The sequence below is a fragment of the Phlebotomus papatasi genome, chromosome 2 (genome assembly GCF_024763615.1).
Source record: "Phlebotomus papatasi isolate M1 chromosome 2, Ppap_2.1, whole genome shotgun sequence".
Classification (NCBI taxonomy): Eukaryota; Metazoa; Arthropoda; class Insecta; order Diptera; family Psychodidae; genus Phlebotomus; species Phlebotomus papatasi.
The window spans coordinates 80501950-80522560 of NC_077223.1; the positions used below are offsets into that span (position 1 = coordinate 80501950).

The window sequence follows — 20611 nt, forward strand, 5'->3', positions numbered from 1 at the left end:
CTCACGTTAAGAATCTCACCTACATAAGCCGGTTAGGATTATCTGTCCCTTTTCTAGTTTTCCTCTGTCTGATAAAAATCCTGTCTTGAACTTTCCGTTTGTAAGGTTTGTAGGCGTCGTTATCCAAGAATTTCCGGAATCTATCATTTGACAAAAAAATACATCATTTTATGTTTGTACTCTTTTTACGTCTGACTACTGCCGGATTTCAGACAAAAAGCACGTTTTCATTTATTTTATATATTGTTAACGAATGGATTTTTTTTAAAATATTAGTATTTGATTATATTCTGAAGGTAGATGCTAGGGATATTCTATTCATATGCCAAAAAAATCTGAAAAATTCTTTAAAAAAATTTAAAATTTTCCTTTATGAAATCCAAATTGTCCATACGGAAATGTCAATCGTTTACCGACGTCTGTGAATCATTCCTCTTTACGCTTTTAAGGTTAAATTAGTCATTAAATATAATTAAATATTTTTGGAGATATTAATCAATTAAATATTATTTTGAACAAGATATAAATTTATTTAAAGAGGTTGCAAGTCTCGCAGATGTTTCAATAAATTCTACCCAATTATGAAATTATCGAAAATTGCTGTAGTAAGAATAATAGGCCCGTACTGTGTAGAACTTCTCCTTCCGTGCAGTTGTAGTTCCCCCTTACTTTTTACTTTTATTTCTCAACTTATTTACATTTTTTCTCAATTTCGATGCTTTTTATGGTATCAACAATTCTTTCTAAATATTACGAATATAATTAATTGTATTGAGATATTTGTATTTGTATTAATCGTATTACAATAATGTAGTATAAGTTCATCGTAGATCACCCAGTGTTGGGGACGTAGCAGTTTTTTGGATTGGGTTTGGTTTCAGTTGGCAGAGCTTAAGAAATAAATTTGCGTTCGTTCGTCTTGAACAATTTTATGTGAATTTATTTTACTCAATCATTACTATGATTTTTCATTTTTAATACCCAGGAACTATAATTTTTTTGGACAAAAATTCCGAACTAGGATCAATACAGTGACCATCCAGCAATGGATTTTTCCGCCAAAGAGCGGATACTATACTTTTACCCACTCGAGCACGAGATCGACTTCATGAACTATACAGGACAATAAAATGATTTTTTTCGTGTGATAGGAAACCATCGATATTTTCGGAGTGCTTATTGTTTCTTGAGCAAATCTTTGAAGAAACTTACAGTGCATCAAGTCGATTACGTTACGTTATGGTGGATGTTTTTAAGAAATGAGTGAAACTTATTTCTTTTTGTCAACAACGGTCATTGCTTGTTGGTACCAAAGGACGATTTCTAAAGGAGAACTCAAGGAACATTTTCCTAGAAGAATCCATATCCCTATCTCTCCATTTTCCTTGTCATTTTTCAGATTTTCTTCAAATATCCCCGAATGTTCAAGAATTACGTGTAACCACATGTATCCTTTAAAGAAATATTCTTCTTAAAAAAAAGAGCTAGAGTTGCTGAAGACCATATGGTTGAAAAAGAAACCATTATCAAAAAAATATTAGCAAAAGAATAATTGATTTTTTGGTTTTTGAATAACGGTATCTTTTAGGACACAGCGATCTTCAGAGGTTTTAACTCTTTTATCAAGGTAAATATTTGTGCTTATTAACCTCTCCTTTACATAAAAGACATTTCTATGAAATTGAAGGATGTTCAAGGATTTATTAGGAAAATATGGAAAATTATAGAAAAATGAACAGATAGGGCTATATATAGTTTATTTTAGGAAAATTTTCTCTAACCGTGCTATCACACTAGGATTTTTTCAATTTGTAAATTCAATTTAATTTTCAGATGAATTGTTCCTATGCGTTATTTTGCATTAAAAATAATTTGAATTGATAGATTTTCGCTTATTTATTGATAATACTTGGCCCACCAAAACATATGTTTAAACATGCTAAAATAGCATAAATGTGGTTGCTCAATTAAATTTGAATTCAGCAAATTAAAATGCTAAAATTGGTCATTAATTTCAATTTTATTGCAATTAAACAAGTATCATTTTGAACCAAATTGTTCCTATTTAATTTATTTACTCGTAATAATTATTATTTGTGGCCAAAAAATAAGATAAGTACAGTAATTTAGTGATAAACTTGTACGCGAGCGAAGCATCGGTATCGGGAGTAATTTGCTAATTTCCTCCAAAACCATTATTGTGTCAAGAAATCTCCTGTTTATATGACTTCACGCAGGTTTTCAACAAGATGTATGAGAGTCGCTTCATCAGCCCTTTCCCTACAAATCTTTCTTCTGGCTTTGGGGGATCCTTCTGAATAACAGATAAGTGATTTATAAGACATTTTAAGTACCATCACGCATTTTCCGGAGTCATTCACAATCAAAAATCTCGCGGCCCTATTTAAAATTGAGCAAATTTCTTGCAAAATGTGTCCTGGCTGTGAGAATTTTCAAGTAAATTCTAGAAATCTTTATGCCCTAGACACACTTACGAATTAAGCTGAGGGACGGTTTAGTGGAAAATGATGGAAATGCGCTTTAACCATTATTTCTAATATAATTACGCTAAACCGTCTCTCGGCTAATCCTTAGGTCTGTCGAGGCCCTTATAATGCTCAATTGGCTCAATTGAATTTAATTTTAAATTGTGAAAATTCTAGTATGATAGCACCGTAAGTCCTCTTTTATAAATTGTTCTTTGACACTAATAACGTAAAACATTGCGTTATTGTTAAAAAAAAAAGTTTTTGTATTCAAGTCATTTCTTAAGCATATGTTTTTGTGCTCTGGTGCTTTTTCTACGTACTTGTGGGGTTGATCCTGGAACAAAAATTCTTACATCTGCCAATACCCATTCGAGGGTGTAGGTCTCATTCCTGGCGAAAATTTGGACCGTTTTGCTCATTATCCTTCCTAGGACCCACGTAGTTTGAAGAATCCCAAGAACTATTTCAACAACTTTTTCAAAAAAATCAGGCCCCAGCGGGTAAATTTTTAGTATTTTTTAATAAATATTTCAGTAAATATAGTTTTAATACTTTTTTATACTTAGAAACTTGAATTAAATGTTTATTACTTTGCAAACTAAATATGTAAAAAAAAAGTGCGTGTAACCCCTCAAATAAACTTTATGTTTGAAAAGATCTTTAGCAAATTTTGGATTAAAAAAACAAATAAATTAAAAAAAAATATTGTGTAATCTATAATATATTTATTTTTATGTATTATCGGTAGTTACAATAAATTCAGGACACATTACATTAATAAGAATATAACTTCTTTTTTTCTATACGTAGAAAACATTTGTATCAACTGGTAAAATTTCTCTTTATTCTTTGCTTTTATTATCAACATCAAATATTTAAGCTTTTTTTCTTTTCAAAAAGAATATATTTATATATATGTGTCTCCTCTGAAAAAGTTTCTTAATACCATATATAATTAGAATTTTTCACCAAGTACCAAATATACATTATACTGTTTTTTTTTAATAATTAGCTTTGCTTTTTTTGACATTCTGAAATTGCAAAAAATATCATTTTTAACAAGTATAACGGTTGTATAACAGAACTGTGAGCGGTATTTTGCATAAAAGTTCTCAGTGAATCTTTCGCAAAAGCTTTGGCAGAAATAAATGATTGAGTTGAAAAATAAAACATCTTTTTCACATTCCCCTTCAATATAAATTTGTTAAATTGTATACAAATGTTAAATTCACTTCCTTCAATTATCTCATCAGTCCGTTGTGAAGATCAGTTGAATATTATGCAAGGGAACGTATGAAAAAGGTATTAAAAATTCGTTTGACAATTTTCTCATTGTGTGGAAAAAACTATTGACTATTGGTTATTGTTAATAGTTTGTAAGATACTTTGGACGAATAAAAATTGTATTGTTATGTTATATTTTCAATTAATGTTTTTTCAACATTGTTTATTCAATTTATAAAAGCATTTCTCGAATGTTCTGAGATAGGGGGAAATAGGGCACCTTTGAAATTGGGATTATTCACCTATTCTTAAATAAGATTGAGTCTTATCGTTATATAATTTAGGTGCATAAACATACTGAGAAGCTAAATTACATTATGGTATGGCTCAGTTTCACTTAAATATAGGAAAAAAATCCCAATTTCAAAGGTGCCCCACTTCCCGCTCCAATGGTATTTTGAAAATTAATTGATGATTGTAATGAACAAGAAACAGATGAAAGAAAATTAAAAATACTTCCTGACAATATAATTTACTATAAAAGAACTTTTGAGAGCAGTTTTATTTATTTACAACACTTCAGAGCAGTGATATCGATACGGTTGGAGATGAGGGTTATTGGTTGGATTGGGGTTTTCACCAGGAAAGGAGAATTCCAGCGAACTTTTTTCTGCGTCTCGCTAAAATTCGAAGTCCACATATAAGCCAAATTTTGTTTTTTGGCGATTATTCTTCCCAAAATTAAGATATAAAAACACGTAATGCAATACTGAATCTCGTATCACATGATCAAATCAGTTTCACTGTTTTATCTTAGCATGAAAGCACACTCAATGCATCAGCCAATCAGGAAACGAAATGGTACTAAATTATTTCTAGAGATCAAATACTTAATTGCGTGTGGATAATCTTCAAAAATGAAAGAAAACAATTCCTTTAATTTTTATAAAGACCTTAGATTTTGCTTTATTTCGGCCATTCAACTTTGTAAGGCAAGTTTCAAAAGGGTATCAAATCATTTTCTGATTAAAGGTGTCTACACATTGGGAGCAATATTCGTCAAAAATTGCGTTTTTGACAGAAATTTGACGTTTCCCCTTACAACGCTGCAGGGAATTTTCTTCAAAAAAGCAATTTTTAACAAAAATTGCTCCCAATGTGTAGTGGCCATAAGAATGAAGTTTTTGGTATGCGAAAAAAAAAACAAATTTGGTCTGTATAAAATCAAATTTACTCAGAATTTAATAACAAATTTCAAGAGAAGTGAAATATTTATGTAACTTTCAATTAAAAGGAGAGCAAAAATAGCAATTCTTAATATCTACACCCATCTTAATTGCTATATACTCTGAAAAAAATATCTTGTAAACAATCTTGTAAAGTCTTGTAAAATAAATTGATTCATATGAAAAAATACCAAGATTCCTGGTTACCCCTGTCGCCACAACACTTTTTATAAAATCTTTTTAATTACAGCAAGATATCTTCTTGTTAGAACTGAATCTACAATATTAATACACAAGATTCTTGTAAAAATCTCGTCCAAATTTAATTTTTATTGGAACCTCTTAACAGATGGCGCTGGAAAAAGCACATATTTTCATAGGAGAAAAGCAATGTCTAATCTATAATTTACATAATTTGTAGATCTTTTAGGAAATGATTTGCTTGAGCAATCGACTGGTGTGAATCTAAAACTGTCGCGAGCCATATGTTCTAGCATTTCTACAACATCACAATAGGAACTTACGTCCGTCCTCACTTAGCAGAGGTAGCAAGGAAGGGACCTGTACGTGTATTTAGTGCTCCTGGATGATTCCCTGCGACCACAATCAACACAAAAAGGTACTTTCAGGACCGGCCCTCAGTATCATTTCAATAAATATTGTAGCTTGGCTTTTGCCTTGGAAGATTTTTGACAGAATTTTGACATTTGTATCTACAGCTATACAGACGATTTCCTTTAAAAAAAAAAGCAATTTTTGATGAAAATTGCTCCCATTGCGTAGAGGCCTTTATAGACACTAATGCTTATCGTGGAAAATTGTCCGCCAGAGAGACTTAGCTCTGTGCCCCTATCCAAACACTTCCAGGCTGTTACTGAATAACTCAGTGTCTCCTAATGGCCAATCTCTTAATAGCCAAACTGACTCCAACAACATAGAAATCTTGACCGAAAACTTCAAGACAAGAGACCCACGGCCTCAAGGAGAGTACTTTCAGTTCTTGTACCTAAATTGTTTAAAATCGGAGATTTGAAACCTAGGCTTAAGATGCCCCTTGTATCCCCCGCGTGCCTTTCTTGGGTTCAAAACCAATTTATTGCATTCATGAACCCAAGTAATCTTTTGGGCAACGTCTCATCATCTTTAATAGACAGGAGAGGCCTTTCTCTGTGTATATTTAATGCTGGAAGTTTAGAGAATGACGTGTTAGAATGCCCACCACATTTCTCAAATCACTCCTATCTAAATCCAGCAAAAATGACTTCTTGCTGCATACTTTACAATCCTTCCAAAACTGCCGCTGACTGGTATGTAACCTATCAGCCACCTCGTCCTTCAAAACTTCGTTCGAGATTCCCAGAACAAGTAGGGGACCCACAATATACCTCAGAGAAGTGTCTCTTGCCAAAATGTCAGCCCTGTTCAAATTTTAAATCCGCCACAATTGAAATTCGTTGATCTTTCAGGTCATTCAATCTAATTATTTCTACAGCCATTATTAAACCATAGATTTCAGCTTGAATAATCGACGTAAACAAGATTGCAAAGCTCCAACAGGGGATGTATTCCCTCAGTAAGTCCGCGACATCTTCTGTCCATATTTCTTCTTAGCGACTATAACTGTCAGAATACTCTCTGGGGTTATGTTACAAGGAGTACGGCATTTTTGTTGAATATAAACAAGATTTTCAACAAAAATGCCGCTCTCCTTGTACTTTGATGTACTTCTCAATGGACAGCTCAAGTTGTTGATACCATACTAGAGCCACCTAGTATGAACGAGGTCGAAAGAGCAATCCGTCGGCTTAAACACAACAGAGCGCCAGGAGTAGACGGAATTGCAGCAGAGCTGTACCAACATGGAGGCGCCCAACTACACCGAGTTGTTCATCAACTAGTGCTCCGTGTATGAAACGAAGAGATAATGCCAGACGAATGGAAAATTGGCATTATCTGTCCTATACATAAGAAAGGAGATATCACAAACTGTAGCCACTATAGAGATATTGCGTTTGTTGCGTGTGCAACATTTTCTCGGAGTGTATTGGAGGTGATTTTATGACGAGGCGACGGGATCGCCTAAAGCGTGAAGAGATGGAGGGAATTGGAACAGAGTTGGGAAGAAAACTCGCTCAGCTCGCTCTCTTCTACCATGGACCGTTGAGGAGGAAACATCGCCTCCTAATTCCTCTACCAACAGCCACCTCCAGTGCCACTGCCACGAGCCACCAAAAATTCTCAGCTCAGGGCGAGCTGTCTGGTCACCTTCACTGAGCCTCCAAAGTCCCCTCCAATTCCCATGCAACCCAACCACCGATGGAGTGTCTTTACCGGAGGGCACAGGGGAGCGTGAGACGTAGTCCCTGCCCCCATCGGAAGGACCGTGGAAGGAAGGAAGGAAGAGCTGGGATAGGAGGGAAGAGTTAAGAAGGACAGAACGATCTTGGAGGATGTATTAGAAGTTTGAGGAAATAAAATGATTACGTATCACGTTGTTGAGTACCGCCTATAAGATATTCTCCTCTATTCTGCTTGGTCGAATAGCCCCATTCGCTCAGACCATTATTGGACCATACCAATGTGGTTGCACTCCAGGCAAATCAACAACAGACCAGATCTTTTCCCTTCGGCTGTCTATGGAGAAGATGAGAGAGCATGGCCAAGCACTTCACCATCTCTTCATCGATTTCAAAGCAGCCTACGATAACATAGTCAGGGTAAAACTGTACGAAGCCATGGAAGAATTCGGCATCCCGATCAAACTGATTAGACTGGCTGGGATGACCATGACCGATGTGAGGAGCAAAGTAAAGGCCAACGGATCACTGTCACGAGAGTTTTGCGTAAACAACGGACTCAGACAGGGGGATGGACTATTGTGCGTCCTCTTTAACCTGCCACTGGAGAAAGCGATCCGTGACTCCGGGGTGAGCATGAGGGGGGTCATATTCAATAAGTCCACGCAGCTCCTAGCCTATGCTGACAATATTGATATCATGAGACGCAATCCCAGAGCTGTACAAGAGGCCTTCATCCAGATTGAACATGCGGCACGAAATCTGGGGCTACAGATAAATGAAGGCAAAACGAAGTACATGGTGGCCTCGTCAGCAGCAACTCCGGCAACATCTACGGAGAGCATCGGTCAAACAGGGTTCCCGATGGGGGACTACAACTTTGAAGTTGTCAACTCCTTCAGTTTGTTATTTTTCAAAGTGAAGCAACAAGATTTTACAAGATTTTTACAATCGATTTTCCAGAGTCTATTCGTCAGATTTTATAAAAATAAACATATTTCATCAAAAAATCAGTTCAGAAAATGAAAAAAAGATGATTTTTCACTGACCATATTTCATTTTTTAAGCTGCATTGATCACACAGCTTTTATATCAAGAAAATGTAGTAACATCAAAATTTTTTTTCTTGTTTTAGACATCACAAAAAAAATTTAATTATTCCAAAGACGCATAAGAAATAAAAAGAAGTTTTTTTTTATTTTAATGTGTATTTGGTGATAAAGGATTAAGATTTGTTTACAAGTTATCTTATTCTTTATGTGACTGTGACAAAACACTGATGAATTACGCAGAAATTTATTTCGATGTTATAGTTTTTGTTTTTGAAATCTGTAAGAAAGGGTAACACCTTTTAATTTCCGGCTAAAACCAACCCTAGCGACGTCACTGCTATAGAATGCAACTGCATCGGGAATAGTTTGAAATTTGAAATGAAATTATGACAAGATGAATTTCGAAGTAATTCTAGCTCAATAAAATCTTTTTCAACTACTTTATAGACATCGAAGGCCAAAAAAAGAGCTAGAAATGCTTCTAAATTCATCTCATAACAACAAAAAGAAAGATTTAGTCGCGAGAAGCTCCAATTATGGCCAGAATGTACATGAAAATGTTAACGATATCCAAATAAAGATTGAGAGCTGCAAAAATATATTCCTCCGGACTGATGGAATACTTGTGCTTTCCACCCATCATCAATTGAGTGTCATAAATGAGATAGACACTGAAGATCAGAGCTCCAAGGGATGCATAAATCAACGTCATTGTCTTTCCCGGCACAAAAATGGCCACAATACCGAAAATCATGAGAATTATCACGGCCACAAACAACACTCCACCCATCACCGTAAAATCCCAACGAGTCTGGAACGCAAAGAGTGTTAAACCGAGACAAACGGCCGCCGTTATGCCCACAGCAAGTAAAACCTAATACAGAAGAAATTACCATTAAATATCCTATGCTACTAAGGAGAGAAATATAGAGACTTACCTCTTCGGAGCGGAAATTGCTAGCCATCACGCCCAACATGAAGGATTGAGCGAGTGTAAAGAGTCCCAAGAAGATGAAGTTCATCGGTGCCTTCCGACGAACATTGGTGCAACAAGCCATTGCGATTAAGGTAACGAAGAGCAGGATAAGAGCGATCCACCACATTTCCGGATGAGATCGCACCCATTTACCCGTAGGTTCATGGTACAGAAATAAGGCAATGAAGCCCAGGCTGATGGATAGTTGTCCCTTTAAGAAATTATTTAAATTTACAATCGAACTACAGCAAATAATCAATTTCTGAGATTGATGGAATACGATCTCGTCAGAATCAAGAATACGATACCCGTCGAAAATTGATTATTCGGAAACTTCCGTTCCGGCCCGCTGTCCGTTTTTACGTAGTACAAAGACTTCTGTTTAGAGAACCCTCCGATCCCCGTAACAAGAGTACAAAAGAAAAACCTTAAAATGGCCTTATTTCCAGCCCTTAATTTAAGAATTCAATTCAGGGCGTCCCGGTCAAAATCTCGAAAGCCAGAATCCCGAAAGCCAAAATTCCGAAAGTTAAAATCCCGAAAGCCAAAATCCCGAAAGCCAAAATCCCAAAAGCCGAAATCCAGAATGCCAAAATCCCGAAAACCAAATGCCGAAAGCCAAAATCCAGAAAGCCAAAATCCCGAAATCCAATGTCCAGAATGCCAAAATCCCGAAAGCCAAAATCCCGAAAGCCAAAATCCCTAAAGTCAAAATTCATAAGGCCAAAATCCAGAATGCCAAAATCCTGAAAGCCAAAGTCCAGAATGCCAAAATCCCGAAAGCCAAAAATGGAATTTTGGTGTTCGGGATTTTGGCTGCCTCCGAATTCAGGATGTCGATTTAAGAAGGTTTCGGTAATTGTTACAGCTCTTCCAAACATACCAATTTCATACGACTACGGATAAATAGCGCTAAAATCGATGTTCGGCCAGGGTTCGCAGACTCATAGTGCATAATATTCAAGGTGATTGCCCTTATCGATCGCCCTTTGCTTTTTTCAAAAGACATCACTTTATTTAATTCTATTCTACCGTATATCTGTAGCTGCCATACGCAAGATCTTTCGCGAGCAATAGGGGAACTCTGTAGCAGTATGACAATGTTATATAACAAATTTATATTTTTTGCATGGTAAATTTGGAAAAACTAATCGTAAATCTGGCTTATATCCTTTACTAAATACAAGTTTTACAGAGCTCCCTTCAATGAGCCATTCGATACTCACTGGGCTTTAATTTTGCGTATTCTCGCATTTTCCCCCGAAAATTTGTCATATGATATTGTCATGTTGTTATAGAATTCCCCAACAGATCTCTGAATTCGATTTAGTTTTTAAGTTTGTTTATATTCAGTCCTTCTGCCACTAGTATTTTTCTCAATTTATCACAAGTATAAGAGTGATTATTGGAATGTGATTAAATAAATATTAATTATATTATTAATTATTTCTATAAACTTTTTTCTTTTCTCCTTATCTCTCTATTGCCACACCGAAACTGTGTTTTCTGGTTTATTTCTTATACGACTATGCGATTTTTTCTACTTTCAAATTCGAATGATATGAATGTAGTCAAGGTAAATATTTCGTCCATAGACACCTGTGACAGAAAAACGTGTCAACATAGAATTTTCGAAAGTATTTGTTGAAATATCCAATCCGGCTGTATCAATCTTAATTTTTTTTTTCAATACAGGGGCACTCGAAATTATGCATATCGGAATTGTACATATGATGGGATTATGCAAATACACTCATGCATCCTTGTCTACCATTAGGAGCTCATTTTGTAAAAATGTTTTTGAAAGATCCCTAATGTATGCATTATTTTGAGGCGATAAATTCGAAATGCATAACTTCTGAGCAGTTGGCGCTGAAAATAGCTCAAAAAATTGGCGCCAACAATATTTTGCATATTTTACAGCGTTTCCGTAACTTATTGAAAAGAAATTCTTCTGGGACTACAAAATTTCTGTACGCATAAAGCCGTTTCTCGCACTTTTTCTTGAACCCCAAAATATGCATAATCCAGGGACTCTCTGTATTAAAAAAAAGTTTACTTTGTCCGAAATCTGCATGATTAGGGGCCAAACGGTAGCAGATATCTTTTTTCGGTCTTTAACGCTAAACTCTCCCATATGTCAATTTTTTCCTCCCGAAGTTGTTTCTTCCTCCACTCCCTCTTTACTATCCAAAACCATGTTGGTTACAAAACCAACCTCTAGAATTTTTTGGGTATTATTTAAATTTAAAGTATTTGGAAGAACATTTTATTATGATATTTTAATAAGCTTAAATCACTTCTTCTACTGATTCTTAACATCAAATGTTAAAGTGTTCAAGTCTTTTAGAAATATTTCACCATCTAAAATTGCGCACTTCTGAAAATTCATAAACCATTTTAAATCCATAGTAAATCGGTGTGATCCAAAAACAGTGCGAAAGACAATTTGCAAAGAACTCTATCTTGTAATTTCGAGCATTCCGCAAATCTGGGAAGCTTTGCCATCTCTTTTTTGTTTTATGTAATATTGTGCAATAATAAATCAATATTTTACATATAAAAATAATGGCAAAGTTAATTAACTCTTGCTAGTCCGAACAGTCCGCGAATTGCCCATTGCCATTGTTTTCAAATGCAGTTATCGATGTTTAAATTGTATAAATCTGCAGTCAGCGCGACTTTATCTTTCCACGAAAACTGACGCGATTGTGATAAGAATGTGAAAGAAATATACTACTCAACATTTGTTCCATTTCGCAATTTTTCTAGCATGGAAAAGAGATTTTACTACTCGAACTCCATGGAGAAGAGCAGTATAATCCCTCTACTTTTTCACCCCTCCCTCAGAATTTCCATCTTCCAGCCCCCTGAGAAATGTCGTCACACTGTTTCGATTTTTTTGGCGTCACGCTGTTTGTCCATCTGTCCGTCTTGCTGTCGCCAGCTCTAGACGCCAAACGGTTAGAGATACGGACTTGAGACCTAAGGGGAACCGCGAATTTACGCGAATTTATGCGGGTCGCGAAATTTTTCGCGGATTTTCGCAGGTCGTTAAATTTTTCGCGGATTTTGCACTTCCTAAGCCTAAACGATAAGTGTAATGTCGAGTTGGAGAGCTTGATCTCTCATAGTTTCTGAGAAAATCGATTTTAAAGTTTTTTAGACAATTTTATGCATTTTTCTTCCAATTTTCCTTACTTTCAAGTGAAATTTTGCATACGTCAAGCCTGAAAGAGGCTCTTGTGAGGCCTCTATCTCTCATAGTTTCCGAGATAATCGACTTTAAAGACTTTCAGACACTTTTATGCATTTCTCATCCAATTTTCCTCATTAATAACGATATTTATCTAGAAATAGGAAAGAAATTAAGAGTATTTTCTGCGTTTTCCTCCTAAAAAGTTTGCGCGGGACAACGAAAAATTTCCCACCATGAGATGGAGCTGTCAAACGAATGAAATGAAGAAGAAAAAGACAACATATTTTGCCATTCATTATACACTCGCAACATCTACAATTACGGGGAAATTGCCTGTTTACATCTACCCCAAATGCTGTTTTCTGACAAATTTTTATTTCTTTTAAAATAATGAGAATCTCAATTTCTCTAGCAAATGCATTAATATAATCCTAAAGGATGTAGGAAAGAACTGGTATTGCTAGATTTCGATTATTTTACACAGTTTTTAATTTCCAGGTGAAGATCCAAATGACCAAAATAATCGAAATATCAACATTTTCAAGAGAAATGATTTTTATTTTTAAAGTAATTACGATTTTATTGACCAATTCATCTGTGGACATACATTCCCATGGTATATATGAATGCTTACGGGTTTTATCCTCTGGATTCTTAAAATTAATGGAAAAAATCACAGTGCTTACAACTGCCCCTGTTTACTACTGCCCCAGTTCCCCCTAAGCTGATCTAGGCTTATTACTGTTTTTTTTTAGTGATTACCCAGGCGGAAAATTGACCATGTGTGAAGATACCGTTGAATCATTCCTAATAACGGTTTTTCAAGGTCGAAAGTTAATAAAGGTTCTAGAGAGCGCATTTATCAGGTAAATGGGGTAATTTTTGAACTCGTTGGAAAGGTCTTGGAATTTCCTATAAAACTTAAACGGTTCCAATTGAATCTAAACCGGTAATGAACCGGTTCATAACCGATAACTAATTTTTATCCGAAAATCGATACTTTTAAAACAATTTTGGAGGATCTTTTGAATGATATATTAATCGGTTCAAATCGGTTGAGAACCGGTAAATGGTAAATAATGCGAAAATACTTTTGAGGGATAGCATCAAGTCACGAGTTCGAGCACTTCGCTAAGCCAAGGACGTTTTGCCACGCCGTTTTTTCTTTTTTTTTAAATAACTTGACTTACCATCAATATTGAGTAGACCTTTCGGATAAATCCTTTGCGAATTGACTCATCTGTGAAGCCGAATCCTTTAACTTCGGGATCTTCTGGATCTTCAGTACTGCCATATCCTCCTGGATTCTGTGGTGGAACGTAGCCATAGGGAGCACCTTGTCCCGGAGGCATGGGATTGGCAAAGCCCTGCTGTGGCGGATATCCTCCAGCTGGAGGATATCCACCCGATGGTGGGTATCCGGGTTGAGCATATCCAGGCTGAGGGTAGCCAGAATTTGGAGGATAGCCAGGAGTGAAACCAGGCTGAGGTGGATATCCCGGCTGTGGAGGATATCCCGGTTGTCCTCCATAGTACTGCTGATTGGGATCTAATAAAAAATCACAAATTTTTACATCACAAAATTCCAAAATAAATATTTATCTTATCACTTTGACATTCTCAAATTTTTAGTGACATGTTTTTTTTTTGCTTGCCAATAAAGGTGGGAGAAAAAAATTGACAAAATTCATGCACCAACAATGTCTATTATGGTTTCAATAAAACTCATTCATTTGGGTCAAACCACTTTTAGAGATCTCTGTTAATTCAGCATGCAAGAATAAACAATTGGGGAAGAAATTATAAAATAAAAAAGAAAATTACTCAAACGACTGCCTTCTTCGGCCATTGCTACTCGCACAATCTCGCGCTGTTCACGACTAAAAACTTCCCCGACAGTGAAACTGATAAAGTGGCAGAAAAAGAGGGACAAAACACACAAATGATAGTGATAAAGTTCAAACAGATACTGACTCATGAATGAGGTAAAAGAAACATTTGTACAAATGGCTCTTCATCTTGCCTCTCGAATAAGTGACACTAAAAATTAATTAGTAGCATGCTAAAAAAAAGCAATAAAAAAACTCCACAAAATTGGGTTCAGTCTCTTTTAATTTACTCCTAAGATGCCCCAATTGCAGTTAGTGATTCATTTGCAAATCGCTAATTAAAATGTAGTTAAGAATTTTTGTTTTGAAATCAAACGCTCAAACTGGGTGTGTGATATTTTTTTGTTGTGTTAATATCAAGGGGATATTTTGCATTCATGAGAAGGTAGAAAAAAAATCAATAAACCTTGGTAATAAGGTGGTGCATTTTGCCAGGACATTGTTCTTCTCACACGCTCTTAAAAACCTTCTTATTAAATCTCAACTTTTTTTTCTCTCAAATTAGCTGACTCTGTTGATGACTTTTGAAATATCTTTCAATCAGTGCAGAAAATTGCAACTGCAAGTAGAGAAGATTTTTCCTTACATTAGAGATAGAGACCTTCAAACACTTACCGGTCATTGTAAATAAAGATTCTTCGGTAGTTCCGTACACTGAATCTGTTCAGGAAACAGCTGATTTTCTCTTTTAGAGGCTAAATAGTCCTCAATCTGGAATTTAGAAGAGAATTTTCTTTAGTAACATTCTCTAAAATTTTATTTCGAATATCTGTGAACTGAAATGGAATAGGGTAAATGTCCTAAGTCAAAACCATTTCCAGAAGCTTTAACTTTGACAAAAGATTCAACACATTAAGTTCATATTTTTTCTGAAGAGAATTACATAAATTTGCTCCTTGACTCTTCTAAAATGTTACTGTTTAGTGAAAATTCTTTTAATATAATTTGAAAACTTCTTAAATACAAGAAAAATACGCGAGCGTAAAATGCTTCTATTGGAAACAAATTAATCCAAATGGAGACAAGGAAAGTTTCTAATTGGAGACAAACAGTGTAAGTGAAACCGCGACAAAAGGCTTCCGAAATCTTGTTGAGTTCCTCTTGAGAACAAGATTTGTTCTTATTCCTGGTCTTTTCTCCTTTTTTATCTAAAACAATAAGAAAATCTCTCCAAAAAATCATATTGCCAGGGTTTCCTATTGAAGCACTTGCAGACACTTCAGAAAAACCCTTTTTGTTCACGAAATAGGTAATTATTTTATTTTAAAACTTCACGTACCGTTAACAATAAAGATTAGCATTTAATTTAACTAAAATTAGCCAGAAATATCACATAAATGTATTGGGAAAAATCTTTTATTCCTCCCTTCTATTCCCTCCGTTCCTTCCTTCCTTCAGGTCCCACGTTCGGGGCAAGGACTATGTCCCACACTCCCCTGTGTTCTCCGGTGAGAACACTCCCACGGAGGTTGAGATGGGAATTTGGGAGAGGTGGATGTGGCAGAGGTTACTCCGGAAAGCTCAGCATTGGGCTTGGTGTTCTTGGGGGCTCCCGGTGGCTTCAATGGCTTCAATGCTTGGTGGTGATGGTGGTGTTGCTGCTGGGGATTGGGCTGGTGGAGATGGGCGAGGTGATTGATGTTGCCTCCTCGGCGGTCAGTGGTGAAAGAGGCCGATTGGCGCTCTTTTACTCATCAGCTGCTGCTGATTTTTCTACCTCCTCTCCTCGTCGCTAGCGCCCTCGTCGCCTCAGCAGGGCAACACACTCCACAGTTTTAAATTTAAATATGTTGCGCTCGCAACAAATGTTAAACGAAACGAATAAACAACAGTCACCTCATTGTGTTTTTCATTGGAAAACATGGTCGATCGATGAAAAATTCAATGTTGAAAAGGTACACTTTTAATTTTTCTGAGATATTAACAAGTTAAAATTTGTGAATATGAATGGATTTTTGCTTTATTTGGAGCAAAATTAACTAAATAATGAAACTATGGTATAGAAAATATATAAATATAATAATTTAGTACTGTATTTATCATGAAAACAATGACGTTTCCATTTGGAGTAGCGAAAAATGTCCATTTGGAGCAGGTTTTGAATTAGCTTAATTTACCCTATCCACAATTACTTTTGTTTCGCAAATGTTCTATCGAAACCTATTGTAGTGAGCGAGACGAATTATCAGATTCCTCCCACTCACACTAAAATGTGTTATTGTTAAAAGAGAAAAGTACAATTCTCTGTTGCTCTGATAAGCTTCATTGATTATAGTCGAAAACCTGTGAGCCAAAGTGGGGAACCAATGCAAGAATTTTCAGTCAAATTTATAAATAAAGAATTATGACTAGCGTACAATAACTTTGTTTTCTTTTTAATGTGCTGTGAGAGAGAGTGCGATGACTAGATCTAGATCTCTCTCACTCCCATTGAAATGTCAAACAAAAGCATGTTTTGTTTACAAAACAAAAGTTATTGTACGTTGGGCATTACAGTAGAGGTAGACTCTCTCTCAAATGGGCACTTGGGGCGAAATGTCATCCGGTTTATCGATAGATTTAGGCGTCAAAGCCTTTGTAAATTCCACAAAGCTCAATTATAAAGAATCACAATAAAATAGGAAGAACTACAGCGAATTTGAGCAACAATAACATTCGTTTTAGTAAACATGTTTTTGACATTTCTATGAGACTAAAAGAGATTTGAATCCAGTCATCTCACTCCCTCTAATATAAAGTTTCGGAAACATATTTACAAAACAAAAGTTATTGTGCGTTGGGTATTATGATCAATGCACAATAACTTTTGTTCTGTAAATATATTTTTGATTCTCTGTGAGGTCGAAAGAGATCTAAATCTTAACGGTATATTTTAAGACCCTATGATATTCAGGAGCTTCAGGAGACTATTTTTGTAAAGGATTCAAGTCGTCCCACGAATCCTTTTCATGGATTTGGAGGATATTTAGGGGTTCATGAAACAAATCTAAAAAATGAAGGGATAGGGATATGCTATGTTCCAGGAAAATTGTCCTTGAATCCTCCTCTACACATCCTTGAGTTATCCTTTGATACCAACATCCTAGGATGTACCGTTATTGATTATGAACAACTTTTTTTCAAATATTTTAAAAAATTTCTTAAAGATCTTTTTCTTACTGTGTTATCACACTTGCACATTAAAATTTTAATATGATTCACATTAATTGTCGCTGGTGAGAGTCTAAATGTGTAATTTGTGTGTTTGAATCATTTTATATTCAAAATTTGATCTATTTGTTGATAAAAAGGTAGACTTGACCCGCAAAATTTAATATAAATTTATTTATAGCATTAATGCGAAAAATTAATGCAATTTTCTCTTTAATTTTTTAATGTGAAAAATATTTATGCTTTAGGTAAATTTAAACTTATTTTTGCAGGCCAAGTCCACTTCTTTATCAATAAATAGAAAAACCCCAAATATTAAGTGACTCAAAGACGCAAATAACATATTTGGACGCTCACAAGCGACAATTAATGTGAATCACATTAAAATTTTAATGTGCAAGTGTGATAACGCCGTTAAGATATCTCAGAAACTTGAGGTAATGGACCACAAGTTTTTTCGGGAGCAATGTTCAGGATACCAAGGAACAAGAAACTACTCATTATTTTCCATCCCATTTGTGACTGTTGCACAGTGTAATAAATCATCAAATAATTTTTTATTGACGTATAAGCTTTTATTTATCTTTCTTCGTACATCTTCTTCAGTTTGAGTCTCATTTAGTTAGTTAATAAATTAATCACATTAGACCCCGTGCCACTTGCTTGGTAAAAATTTTCGTTTGAACCGGTACGTTTACATTTTGCTTTAAAATTATCAGAATATTTATCATTAATCAATTTTTTTTAAATTAACAAATCTACGTAAACGACGTAAAGCATGAACTAATGAAATGAATTTTTCTATTTTTTTAAGATTTTCATTGTATAATTTGTAGCTCGTAAATTTCTTGTAACAAAAAAATACGCCTGGATCCCTCGATATCCGTAACCCTTTAAGGACGACTGGGACACCGGTATCCCAAAAAGAAAAACTATTTTTCTGAACTAGTTTATAGTCAAAAAATTGTTTTTGTTTTTGGGATGCCAGTGTTCCAATCGTCATTAACTCTTTAAGGACGAGAGGATCAAAAATGTCAAAAATTGAGGGTAAGAAAAAATCGTTTTTTCTCAGACTTCTTAGAGCGAAACACAACTTTAGATGGTTGTAAAAAAAATCATTTTTGGATCACCGGTGATCCAATCGTCCTTACAGGATTAAAGGGATTAAAGGGTTAACTAAAAACTAAAAAAAATGTCAATTTCGAAATTTCATCCTAAGAAAGTAACTTTCGAAATTGTCGTCAACCAATCAGAGCCCGTGAAATTCATGGAATTTCTTGAGTTTTAATTTTTGTGAGCAGACTCGAAACTCGTAGAGTAGAGCATGCATATAGAGAAATGCAAATAATCATGTGACGAAATTCCCTTTTACTCTGGTGTTACAGAGAGAATGCTCTAGAAAGAAGCACTTCCGGAGAGCGACTGACGAGTCAGACACAAACCAAACAGTTTCCTAAGGTCATTTGAAGCAATTAAACCAGAGAATAACACATCCCACATCAATAATTTATATGTGAAAGAAAATCGCATGAAACACTCCGATTGATCTCCATCGAAAGTTTGAGACTACCGAGGCTACTGCTGAACAGAGTTTCTTATCAACCTGCTAATTCATTTCAGCAATCAGTGTAACAATTGCCAATTTGTATTCCCCGCAGATTATGACTCATTTGGTTTTGCTTCAGTGAAAAAAATCCCGAAGGCTTCATGATGCATTGACGAGCCATTGAGAAAATCGATACCAAAGAAAAATCCACGCAATAACCAGCGGATCAGTCTTATCTTCGCAAATAAGACTCTCAAAGAATACATACCTGTCTTAGAATACGCCTTATCGCAACACCGAGAGTGATATTCACTAATAAACCTGAATAATTTCCTAGAGATTTGCCACTTTATCACCAAAACACACAAATACAGAAGCGCAATTAGAAAAATCTCCCTTTTGCAATGACACTTCGAAAATATGGTTGATTTAATTTCGAATAATAACCCAGCAACAAAAATTGCTCTGAATTATTAGATTTGTCCAAGGATTTTCCATAGCAAAATGAAATTTGTTCAGTCTAAATCAAAAAATAAAACGGAAAATATAAATTGTAAAAGCCCACGACAAATGGAAAATAAAGAATAAATTGTGAACCGCTTTTAAACTTTTAACTTTCCGGATTGATTTAAATTTTAAATATATTTTTAATTAGAATTTTTATGGGCCATTTCGGGCATTTCCATTGAGAAATTTTTTAAAAAATTGTTGGAACCTTTTCAATTCCATATGAAAAAGGTTGCTTTTATGATGTGAAGGTGTTCCATTTGGTTAAGCCCTTTTCGCATAAAAACTTAAAAATAAATTTTGTGAGGAGTTTGATAGAGCTCGGTGCAAGCAACTGAATGTCGAGAAAAAGACATTTTTTACTGTGATAAAATTTAATTAACTCATCTTACCATGGTATTATACATCATACGCAAATTGAGTGATTTTAGATTATTTATTCCTGGGCAACTGATACTCAAATTACTGCCGGGAAGGAATTTTTTAGTTATTTTAGTCCTTCAATTACTTGGGAAATAGCCTGACAAATATGAAAGTACATTTTGTTGTTCTTTTTTCGCTTCGTAGAAAGTCGTGCAAACTTTTTGCTCAACATGGCGAACGGAAAATTCCATATCCCGTCGAATTTGTTAAAATTGGCTTTTTTCCTCTTTCCTGATTTGAATTCTGGTTGTCAATTTGTTTTCTCGGATAGTCACTCTATCTAAATCAATAGAATTTGTAATGAAATTATGAATGAATGAATGAATGAATGAATTTAAATTTAGTGACCGTTAAGACATGTGTTTGACAGCGGCTTCCCGGGCCCCCATAATAGATTAAAAAAAAACTTTCTTTTCAAAAAAATCATCTATTAATCTTTAAGAAACTAATTCCAAAATATGAACATTCTACTTTACCTCAATATTTCTAGTACAGTGACTGAATGGATTAAATGCACCGCTTCTGCCCAAAATCCTTCAGGAGTACGGAAGAAGCATTCCTGGGCGATCTACGATCAGCAAATTCTTCCTACCCGAGGCACATTGGAATGTATTACATTGTAATATCAAATAA

General features: G+C 35.1%; 1 protein-coding gene across 4 annotated transcripts; it reads right to left on the bottom strand.

Moving 5' to 3' along the window:
- Positions 1–8549: 8549 nt before the first annotated feature.
- Positions 8550–19465, bottom strand: LOC129804617 (protein lifeguard 1-like). 4 transcript variants are annotated; one of them, XM_055852108.1, is made up of 6 exons: positions 19317–19465; positions 15006–15063; positions 14759–14911; positions 13654–14012; positions 9227–9475; positions 8550–9162 (listed from the first exon to the last, which is right to left on the bottom strand). In XM_055852108.1, exons 3-6 carry the CDS (start codon positions 14790–14792, stop codon positions 8803–8805), a joined length of 1002 nt encoding a protein of 333 aa, XP_055708083.1. In that variant the 5' UTR covers positions 14793–14911; positions 15006–15063; positions 19317–19465; the 3' UTR covers positions 8550–8802. The 4 variants fall into 4 exon arrangements, with proteins under 4 accessions (XP_055708083.1, XP_055708085.1, XP_055708084.1 ...); XM_055852110.1 differs by lacking the exon at positions 14759–14911 and having other exon boundaries at positions 14968–15063; XM_055852109.1 differs by having other exon boundaries at positions 14759–15063; positions 19317–19459.
- Positions 19466–20611: the final 1146 nt, after the last annotated feature.